Source organism: Neovison vison, chromosome 1 (genome assembly GCF_020171115.1).
Source record: "Neovison vison isolate M4711 chromosome 1, ASM_NN_V1, whole genome shotgun sequence".
Classification (NCBI taxonomy): Eukaryota; Metazoa; Chordata; class Mammalia; order Carnivora; family Mustelidae; genus Neogale; species Neogale vison.
In genome coordinates, this window is record NC_058091.1 from 24,435,326 (window position 1) to 24,447,340 (window position 12,015).

Consider the following 12,015-nt stretch of genomic DNA (forward strand, 5'->3'; position numbering starts at 1 on the left):
TGTCTTTCACTGGATATGAACAAGGAAGCATATAGGCCTGACTGCTGCTAGCGGCCTTCCCATGACCTCTGGGTAACTTGCCTTGAAAACAGCCAACACTCTATATACAAAAGCACAAAGATGAGAAGAAATGAAACCACTGCACTGCAGGATCAACCTGTCTGAAGCATACCCTACCGTAGAACTTGAATTCCACTGGATGAAAGATGTCCTTTAAAGTCTAAACCAGTTTGAGTTGGGTCTTCTTTTACTTGCATTAAAAATCCTGATACTCGGGGCACCTGGGTGGCTCAGTGGGTTAAGCCTTTGCCTTCGGCTCAGGTCATAATCTCAGGGTCCTGGGATGGAGCCCCGCATTGGGCTCTCTGCTCAGCGGGGAGCCTGCTTCCCCTCCTTTTTCTCTGCCTGCCTCTCTGCCTACTTGTGATCTGTGTGTGTGTGTGTGTGTGTGAAATAAATACATAAAATCTTAAAAAAAAAAATCCTGATACTCCATGCCCCCTGCCTCCCCTCCCCCCCCCAAAAATCCTGATACAGCCTATAACTATCAGCAAATTAAGTCTACCTTTAGAATAAAGTGAACGTCAAAACACTCCCTTTACCCAAAGATGCTCCCTTTAAAGTTACTACCTCCTTTCCCTCACACTACTTCTAGGGCCCGTGCAGATGCCTGTGGATACCATAGATCTGTCTCCCAGACCAAGGTTTGTTCTCTGCATTGAGCTTACCTTCTGAGATCTTAACCTCCCCTCTAGACTAGGCTCAAGCCCCACCTGCCACTATGTCAGAACACTTAACCAACAATATCCATCCTTGGATCATTTCTCCCCACACTTTAAAAAAAAGAGAGAGAGAGAGAGAGAGAAACCCTAAGCTAGTTCAACATACTTTTGCTACTGGAAATGTTTCATAACTACTAGTGAATAATTCAGTGAATCTGACACTTTTCATTTTCTATTGCCAGACACACCCAACTCCATGGGAATGCTATTGCCTTTCCTACTCCCTAAATCCTCTCTGCACCCGGGATCTTAAATGTATTACTTCCTTAACAGAGATCCAATCAACAGAGAAGATTAGATCATGTCACACATCTTGCTCAATGCCTCACAGAAGTTGCCATCAAAGTTTGGAGAAAATCCAAACTAGTAGCTCTGTGCCCTACGTGATCTGGTCCCAACCACTTTGACCGTTCAACTCCAGACAATATGGTCTTCTTGTTGTTGTTCAGAAATGCCAAGGCTCTTCCTCTGCCTCTCCCTTGCTCCCCCTCCTCTTGTAAATTCTCTGTTCTAAGCTCTTTTCATGACAGCCTCATCACCCTTTCTGTCCCTGCCCACGCATCACCTCCTCAAGGATGACTTCCATAACCACCAGATATAACATAGCACCCCCTCACCATCCACGTCCTCACTCTGGTTTTTCTTCATAGCACTTGTCACTACCTGAAATTTTGTTACATATATACATATTTTTAACTTGTATATTATCAATCTCCCTTAGAGAAAGAATCTAAGTTCCTTTAAGGCAGGGACTTTTCTCTTGTTTTTCAATGTATTCGCCAAGACCAAAACAGTGCCTAGCATATTATGGAGACACAGTATATCTTTTATTTTATTTGTTTAAATAAATGGATGAATAAATAACAATTTATTTAATCTTGGCTAAAAACAAACAAAAAAGCAGCACAGAGACTTGTCTCCTACCAGGCAAATCCCCCTTGTCTTTAAGTATTTGCCCTGCTTTTTTCCCTTTTCTTTTTTAACTGAAGTTAACATACAATATTATGTATTCATGTATTATGTATTGAACTGAGTTAACATACAATATTATATGAGTTTCAGGTGTCCAAGATAGTGATTCAACATTTGTACACATTACGAAATGATCACCATGATAAGTCTACTTGCCATCTGTCACATACAAAGTTATTATAATATTATTGATATAAACCTATGTTTTAATTTATATTCCTGTGACTTATTTATTTTTATAGCTGGGTGTTTGTACTTCTTAATTCCCTTCACCTATTTAGCTCATCCCCCCATCCCTCTCCCCTCTGACAACCACCATTTTGTCCTCTGTATTTGTGGGTTTATGTCTGCTGTTTGTTTGTGCGTTTGTTTATTCATTTGTTTTCTTAGATTCCACAGATAAGTGAAATCATATGGCATTTGTCTTTCTCTGACTTATTTCACTCATCATAATACCCTCTAAGGTCTATCTATGTTGTCACAAATGTCTATCTGCCCACCTGTATCTCACCTACCCCTGTGTCTCTGTATCCCCAAACACCAACAATTTAAATCACTCTAGTTTATAAGATATTTAATCCTACATGTGATGACAGAAAGTATCAGGGCCTTCAAAGATGGGTCTTATAACAGAGTCGGATGCACAGTCTTAAAACTGCTTACCCTATTTAAGATAATGTGACTTTATTCTCTCAAAATAGATCACAAGATAATATATCATTTATTCAAAATCACCACTTTATCCTAGAATGGCTGGCAATCAGCCTGTGAAGCAGACTAGCAATTGTCATACCTCAAAATTTCTATTACCCACCAAGTCCCCAAAATACACTTATTAGGGTAGGACCAGCTCTCGTAATGCTAATTAGTTAATCAAGAAATTGAGACACTAGGAAAGCTCAAGTTTGTGTGACAAAAATTGGATGCAAAATCTTTGACTTATAATTTCTACTATCTCGGTGGGAAAAAAAAAATCATTTCAAAGTCAAAGCAGTTGTTTTTCTACAATCAAAAGTAGTTAAATACTTTTAAATTCATTTGAACATATTTATGAAGGATTTCTCCTATATGCCTCCAAAGCTCTCTTATAAATCAGTATAATGTTTCCAAGGCAAATTTAGAGATAAAAAAAATTCCTATCTACTAACCATATTTTCTTCTATTAGAAGATGAATTAAGCAGAAAATACATTAATGTCTGAATTTATAATAGCAGTGGTTAACCCTTAGCCATAGCAAACTAATGAGGAATATTTTACCATGCAAGGATTAATCAGGGCTCTCCAACACTATGTAATTTGACATTCAGAGGACTTAATCATGAATGGATTTTATTCCCCTATTTACTTTTCATCATGGGGATGCCTTACAAAGACACTACATGTTAGAATAATATAATTCTGGAGCTTAATCTTATTACTTTAAAGAAATGTCATTTAAATAATATTCCATAGCTTTAAAAAAGAGTCCTTACAGAGGCAGCACTCGATGATTATGTCATCTCTGGCTTAAATGCAGCTCAAACCTTGAGAAAAATATTAGTATGGAAGTAGTGAGCCCCCAAACCTGGGTCTGGCTAACCCACTGTCAGCAATGAGACAGCAACACAAATTCTGGGAGGTTGTGATTACCAGACATTGGCTTCCACCCTCCAGCCATTGATTATCTCTTTCTTTGTTAAAGACTACAGGAGTTTCATTTAACTAGAGTGCTGAGTACCTTGCAGCAGAGTTCAAGGATCTTTTATGGATTCATTAAACCATTGATCTGCCTTCCTGTGCTTGTAGTCGTGCCCAGCTCTGGCCCACAGCCTGTGTTTACAAAGAATGCAAGAGACTGACGTTTGTAACCTCCAAAGGCAGTCTGTCAGTAGACATTAGACTGCACTGTGCACAGTGCACAGAGTGGATTGTAACGTTAAGGAATTTCCCATTCTCCAGCTCAACTGCTGGGGCAGGAATTACGCAGCCATCTACAACAACCTTCTTTATATTCCATCCTAATCTGTGATAATAGGAACAAAGAGCCAAGAGCCCAAGGAACAAATAAGTCCACGTGGCTTGCCCAGTTCACACGTTTGCCTCTGTGTGCAAAAGCCAGCCGGTGGCACTGAGACCGGGGTGGGGGCGGCGTGGTGCAGGGATAAAGACCGCAGGTGTGCCTACAGCTTGCCTCTCCCGCATATGGCCATCTTGAGTGTACTAGCTTTTGTGACCACACATTGCAAAAGTGTGTGAGAAAAATTCTGGATTCAAACTACTACCTTAAAATATCTCAAGGCAAGCCACCTGGCCTGTCTTGGGTACTTCACATTTTTAACAAGGCATTTGAGTTAAAAACCTAACTACGGTCCTAGGAAAATGCACAATCCTTCTCTCTTGGTTTCTCTGGACAGGGCACTACATACTCTTAGAAACTTCTTCCTCCTGTGGTCTTTATGAATAAGGTCTCATGACACGGTCCTTTTAAAGTCCGGTGCATGGAGGGCTGGAGGTAGCTCACGATGGGAGAAGCACATCAGAACAACCCAGAAGATAATTCTTGAAATGCTTGTTACAACCGAGAACACCGCTAGCAGCAAGGTGAGAAAGTTGGCTATGCAAGGGGCTGGATCGATTCAGAGAAAGCATGTCCCAAATAACTGGAACCCTTCCTGTTCATTTGTTTCCTGAGCTGCCCGCTGCCCCCAACCAGACAGCCGGACTATGAACTTGAGGCACGCCCATTCATCACTCCGCGGCCGCACTCACCAGAACACAATGTAGCTGATGCAATCTGACACTGTGGTTAATGCTAAACGAGAGCGTGCCTTCGAGATGGATTGGATAATTACCGGCAGTTCAAATGAGAGAAACTTGATTTAAGTTTATAGCATTAGCTATCACTAGGAGGATGGCCAGACTCTCACTATGTCTGAAAATCAGCATTTGAGAATATGTCCATAGATCTGCACACGCATCCCCAGATGATCAGATTCGGAATCACGAAAAATCCACCCCCCTTCCTTTTGTGCGCTGAACAGAAATGTTGAACAAACACTGGGGCTTGAAGCTATTTGGAGTTTTAATCATCTCTTCATATTTAGTCTAAAATATCTAGTATTATGGGGGCACCTGGGTGGCTCAGTGGGTTAAGCCGCTGCCTTCGGCTCAGGTCATGATCTCAGGGTCCTGGGATCGAGTCCCACATCGGGCTCTCTGCTGGGCAGGGAGCCTGCTTCCTCCTCTCTCTCTCTCTGCCTGCCTCTCTGCCTACTTGTGGTCTCTCTCTGTCAAATAAATAAATAAAATCTTAAAAAAAAAAAAATCTAGTATTATGCAGAAGTTGACATCCATTCTGGATAACAGATTAAAATTATTTCTCTGTTTTCCCTACAGCCTCCAAAATGGAGCCCACTAAAAACCAGATGGGGGTTGGGCGACTGGGTGGCTCAGTCGGTTAAGCAACTGCCCTCAGCTCAGGTCATGATCCAGAGTCTTATGGTGGAGTCCCGCATTGGGCTCCCTGCTCAGCTGGGAATCTGCTTCTCCCTCTGACCCTCCCCTCTCTCTCATTCTCTCTTTCTCTCACAAATAAATAAATAAAATCTTAAAAAAAAAAAAAAAAAAACCTAGACAGGGGTGCTATTCTTTTCTTGCAGTAAAAAACTTACCTGCCCCCTTCTGTTTGTGCTCCCGGTATCCCTTAAACAAGCGCTTCTCAGTGGTGTTCAAGTGTTCTGATAAACATGCTTACATGCCTCTCCCCCGAGTTTTGGATGTCTCTAGGGGGCACTAGGTTCCCCCATCACTACAGAAGCTCTGCCCCTGGAACACTTTCTGGCTTTCTTCAAGAGCCCAGGCATCACTTTAACCTGACCTATGTCTTGCTTCGCTGCCCCAAACTTTCCTGCTGGAATCCCACCCCAAATGAATTTCAAAGGGCTAACACCTTCCCCCTCCTCTGCTATTGCTTTTCTCTGAGGTTCTCCTTTGCAGCCTCTCATCATTATTCCATTCCATATTCCAAAATACCACAGAATGAGAAAACAGTTGGGCTTGTTGTTCTTTCCCTAGAGCTTTCTGAGGACGCCCCTGTTTGCTGTGACCAAGAGGGAACTCGGCCACTGGATGACAGACAGAAGCCCTGGGTGGGGCAGCGGGGGCCACGGTCTATGCAGCCAGTGGACAGGCCTGTGGCACAGATCCAAAAGGCAGAACCAGATTGATCGTGCTGCAGGCCAGGGGAGATAGACAGACCCAGAAGTCTCACTGATACCCCGTAAATTCCAGGTGAACCTGCAGGAAGAACTCTGGCACTTCCCTGGAATGTTTACTGCTCAACTGAGAATATTTGCAAGCAACTGGCAAAAGCAAGTCTGTGGCCTGAGATTCGGGCAGTCTAAGAACGTTAATTACGAATAATTTCTTGACGTCCTTCCCCCAAATTTCATGAATAATAACCATGTTGCAAATTAAATCTTGCAGGTGTTTCAAGGGAACAAAGTAGCCAGGTTAATCACTCGATTTGCAGGGCAACTGTTACGCATTTCTTCTGTGCTACTAGGTTCGATAATTAAGTCTGAAACTGAGAAACGTTTCCAAGATATCTTCAAGTTTAATAAAAAGACCAATACAGGAGTGCCCCTTATCCATGGTTCACTTTCCATGGTTTCAGTTATTTGTGGTACACTGTGGTCTAGAAGCAGATGATCTTCCTGATTTATCATCACAAGGTCAAGAGTGGCCTAGCACTACTTCACAACGCCTACGTCTCACAGCATCGCAAGAAGAAGGTCAGTACAGTAAAGATATTTTGAGAAAGAATCCACATTCACGTAAGTTTTATGACAGTATATTATTATAACTGTCCTATTTTATTATTAATTCTTATTATATAGTGTTTAATTTATAAATTAAACTTTATCATAGGTGTGTATGTATAGGTAAAAATATAGTATCAGGAGGGGTCAGTACTATCCATAGGTTCAAGCATGCACTGGGAGTCTTAGAAGGTCTCCCCCAGGGTCAGGGAGGACTACTGTAGTCTAAATAAAAATGTGTCCTCAAATAATATGATACATGCTAATTAGTGATGGGTTTTCCAAAAGGGATCTCTTCAAAGAAAAAAATCTCTGTGAATGTAGGAAATCATTTGAAAGTGAGATAAATGCTTTATTATACAATATTCCCCTCTTTAAATATTTGTTGTTATTATCATCATGATGGCTAGCAATTTAATGATAGGATTTGCAAATGTTGTTTCTCTTTATACCCTTTTAATCTTTAATTCATCCTTTTTGTTATCCCTTATCTACACAGCTTACTTTCCTCCATGGTCTGGTGGTGAACCGCAACATTATGATGTTGAAGAAATATTTCTATCTATTCTTGTTTCAAATTACAGGGAAATTAGACTAAGGAAGCAAAACTTTGGTGTTTTTAGGCAATTGTGTCTGTTACTAAAATATCAATGCCATGAACCCATAAAGAACACTAAAATTTAAGGTCTTAACAAAGAGAAGAAAACAATCATTTGCATTGCCGGCATTGGCCATTTGTCTTGAGTTTTTATTTCCTTCTTGATTTATGGACATGAGTTTAGATAATGAGATATTTTCCCAAGCAGAAGGAAAAAGACCAAACACGGGCTATTTGGAGATGACTATTACTTGTGGTCTTGTTACTCTTATTTTTAAAGAGATAATGATTACAAGGCATCCTCCCTCAGGAAAGACAATTTCTAAGTGTTATTGGGCAAAGTAAAACTGGTGTTTGTGAAACAAAACACGTGAGCATCTCCTGCAAAACCAATAAGACACCTCTGCAACTTTTCAACTCCTAGGCAAATCACTAGGCTAGAAATGTTCCCAAGTCCTTCTCTACTTGTGGCCTCAAAAAGGGGCTGGGAGAAGAGCAAGCTTTTAGTTCCCTGAAAATTTTCCAGTGCATCGAGTAATGAGACGCACGTACCATTGCTCAGCCAATGCCCATAGACTACAAAAGTATTTTTCTTCCCCACTGTTTAAAAACTTTGGAGCCAGCAATGGAGGCTGTTGGGGATAAGGAATCCACAAAATATAATTACAAATTAACACTATCACTTCTTAGAGCCGATGTCCTGAAATGTATAAGCTAGTAGTTAGGTTCCTAAAGTGAATACAGCTGTGACTCACAGTCCCCCTCCTAACAGAAACATCGTGAAGAAAGCCTACGTCTGTGTAGTGATCCAAACAACCCTTCAAATAAAATTGTAAACTTTATTATTCAGTTTAAAAATACAAACTACATGCCCAAAGGGTCAACTTGGCTGGAGTCTACCCACCTTACTTGTTAGGGCCAGGGTTTGAGAGAGACGTATATGACATGACATTCTCAACCTACTCCATCAAACAGACACAGAGACCCAGAGAAAGAAGGGTGCAGAAGTAAATGAAATTTAAAGAGCCAATTTTCAGGGGGCCTTCATTTTGAGAGTTGGGCTATTTTTGTCCTTGTTTTTAGCAGCAAATCAATTCCTGCCTCCATACCCAAGCATTTGTGAAGAGGAGAGCAGGGGAACCGCAGTCACAGCTGTCCAATTTACATTCACAAATGCAGGTGTTGCTCAGACACAAAACAGAGGTCAGCTGAATGCGGCTCCTAATTAGCTACCTTTTCTACTAGGATTTTTCTTTGTAAAGTTATGCATGCAATTTGGGTTCAACTTAGAGACCATTTTTAGATCCCAGCATGCCATCCACCAAGAAGCGGGCTGTCATTATAAAGCATAATTTACAGCATAGTTAACTTTACATGTATTTTAAAATCTACATTACACCTAAGGCGAATTTCTCTTCTCCACACACATTACCCACTCTGTTTTCCATCCCGTTCTGCCTATCTAAAATTTAGTGCAGAATGTAGCCAGAAAATCTTTTATGACAGAACAGGAAGAATTTTGCCCTTTTTCTAAGATTAAGGAAGTCCACAATTTTAATAATGAGGACTAAAGACTTGGTTAAACGGCACAAGAAAAGTAGCTATTCGCTATTGTCTTCAGTGGGAAACACCCTGGGGCTTATTACAGCAGTTCTTAGAAATGGCAGGATGGAGACTGGTATCGAATACAAGCCATTAGGAAACCCAAGCCCTAAATGAAATGACCACAAAATCCTATCAGTTAACAGAAATGCAGCAGCTGTACATGTTTTTGGTAATACAATAGGATATTGTTGCAGAGATAACACTCTTAAAATTTAAAAAAAAATAAAAAATAAAAAAGCATCCAGCAAGCAATGTGACCGCTTTATTCCCCTATTTGAAAAGTGAGAAGGTATAGTGTAGCAGAGCTTTGGAATACATAAATAAGCATGAAGATTGCGGAGAAGACAGGTATTGTATGTACACTAATGGGCTGCTGGGATCAGCTGTCAAAGTCACTGGCTAAACTTGAAGCCACTGTGACTCCCAGCTTCTGCAAGATGTTCAAAGACCTACCCTGGTAATTCCCTGCAGGAAGCAAAAGGTAACGGTCCTCCTCGGATTTTACCTGCCGTACGTATAATCCAAGTACTAATTTTTATCTTGGCTCCCAGTTTTGTATCTTTTAAAACTGCATGCCAGAGAAGTTTAAATTCAGTTCGACCTTAAACTTTATAATGATGTAATATTACACGTTATTTATAATGATATATATTTTTATATACGGCTATTTCAGAGGCTTACTAAAGTCAAGTCCTTTGGCAAAAGATGATACGTATCACAGGGATTGTAACAAATTCATCTCTCTTGATTGTACTCACTACAGGCCGTCCATCAAGATTCAGACCCATAATCCTTCAGAACCATAGAAAGACAAAAACCCCTGTTCTCTAGCCATCTTCTGGGTTGGAATGCAAAGTATTTTGTTGTGGTAAGTAGGGCTTTGAAGATGAAAGCGCTGGGTCCACTCCTGTGATTGTTACCCCAGTGCTCAGCCTTCAAAACGGGAGCCCCCGGATCTCAGAGATCATTTTAATCCTCCTATATTAAAACAAAACGTGTCTCCCAGGCGTTGCTCTAACTGCCTTCCTCTGGCATCTCATTGGCCCCTCCTGAGGGAAGATGAACTCGACTGTTGACTGTCCCAAAAGAATTCCAAACAATTTCCTTACTTGCCTCCCTGTTCCAGTGAAGATTATGAGCCTAATTCTTCGAGACTGCTACTAAAATTCCACCCCGCTGGTTCCTGCAGCCTAATTCTTTCAGCATTATGTTTTTTGGCAGAATGATGTGACCCAAATTTGCAGGAGACAATTTGCTGCAACAGTGCTTCTTGCAATGCAGTGAACCCAAGATTAGCATTCCAGGATTACAAATATCAGACTTTAAAAAAATAATAATAATAATTGTTCGCTTCGAGAAAAGACAGATTTCAAGCTCGTATTATGGAAATGGAAATGCTTGGCAAAATGTGGACAATTTTATGAATTAAAGGAAGCTTTCCAGATCAATGGAAAACAATCAAGAAGTAGCAATTTACTTCAGTAAGTGGTGGCAAAATGCTACAGTGGTTCTTTTAAAGATTACGGAAATAGCTGTGCGTGTCTGTGTGTGTGAGATTGTAAAACCATCATGCATTCCATTTCTCAACACTGGTGGCTGATACTATTCTAAAAGGATATTTTTTTCAGAGCTGAGGTGTCTTAAAATAAAACAAAACAAAAACTGATGAACTATGGCTGTCCCTGTGTTCACCCACCAGGCTGCTCACCAAGGCTTGGCTGTGTGAGCGAATGTTGGTTCAGGTATCCATTATTTCACCTTTTCTTGGTTTCAGTCAACTTGCACATAAGGCATCAAGTGAGACCTGACGTTCTTCTTGATTGGAATTTTGTGGATCAGGTTTTGTAAAGAGCCAGAGCAATATCCCCATTGGGAACAGATATGAAACTGTGTGGACTAAAGCTTTCTGGCCACGCTTCCGTGGCTCGCTCCTCGGCCTGTGTAAGCCGTCTCTACCACTTATCTTTCGTGAACTCTAGCCTACCCCCTCTACTGCTGGAGAGACGCTGGCACCTCCAATGTCACTCGGCTGCGACCACCGCCACCGCGTCCCTCCTCACCCGATTCTCATTCACCCTCTCAGAATCCAAACATCAAGACAGAGAAACGGAAGAACAGGAGACACTGAGAAGGGGATTCCTCATTCCGAAAGGTTAAGAATGACAGAGCAGGAGAACAGACACAACAGAAAAAAATAAAATCAAAGGAAAATGTGCACAGTGTTTTCAGCTAGAAGCCAGAGGCGCATGCGCACGTGGTCTGGGGAGGCCTGCACGGCCGCCTCTCTCTAGTGCTCTTACCTTATTTCTCTTGAAGTAGGCTCGTCGGCAGGCCGCAAAGCACTTCTCGCTGCAGAAGCTTTTCACCTCACTTCCCATACTCAGGGAATAGCGCTTGATTCCCACTTTCTGGCACCAGGCACACATTATTTGTACATTTGACACATCATCTTCTATAATAAAAGTATAAGAAAAATGTTCATATCAGAAGCAAACATCCCTTCAAACTTAGACACACCCTGAGCCTGACAGAGCTACCTGAGGCCAAATTTCAATTTCTGCACCTCACCGCTTTCTCACCTCCGTAGGGGAGCCAGCTCCTGAGGGGAAGACTCAGTGCTTGCTTTCACTCTTTTTTTTTTTCTTTTTTTTTTTTTTTTCTTGGTTGGCTCTTAAGTCTCCAAAAAAACATCATTTACTTAAAAATCCAGAATATGAATGCACACCCAGGAGGGCTCCCGGGGCTTCTTAGCCTGGCAAAATTGCATTTTTCTACCTGGTTAAGCCAGGCCCAGTTTGTCATGAAGCTGCTAAAATGACCCGTTTCCTCAAAGGTGCTGAAAGCCTGTGAGGGCCACACGAGGTGGGACACCCGAGTGCTAACCCACAAATGTGATGTCCTCGTGTGCACCTTGAGGGTCAGGAACCAGGCTCCATCTTGGTCAGCCTGGTGCTCACCACTGTTAGAGGACATGGGGCGGCATTTACCCTTGTGATGTCATGCTTCCCAAGTGGTATGGCTAAGTCAAAAAAGGAAGGACGTGAGTGGCCAGATGCCGCCGATGGAAAGGCCCTAGCCAGGCTCACTCAGCAGTGTCTTATGACAAAACCTTCCTGCATGGGTGTCCTCAGGGAGGCACAGGCCTGATTTAAATTCTCTCCATGTGATGTAGCTCATGTCCCGAAATGGAGGGATGGTAATGGAGGTGTCAGGCATGAGACCTGAGGTCACACAGCCGTAAAGATCATTCTCGGCTAG

General features: G+C 41.8%; 1 protein-coding gene across 1 annotated transcript in view; it reads right to left on the reverse strand.

Moving 5' to 3' along the window:
- The window catches only part of LOC122904122 (sine oculis binding protein homolog), a 162,223-nt gene that overhangs the window by 109,979 nt on the left and 40,229 nt on the right, over positions 1–12,015 (reverse strand). The window contains exon 4 of the mRNA XM_044244600.1: positions 11,058–11,209. Within this exon, the coding sequence (XP_044100535.1) occupies positions 11,058–11,209 (152 nt within the window). The remainder of the gene's footprint in view (positions 1–11,057; positions 11,210–12,015) is intronic.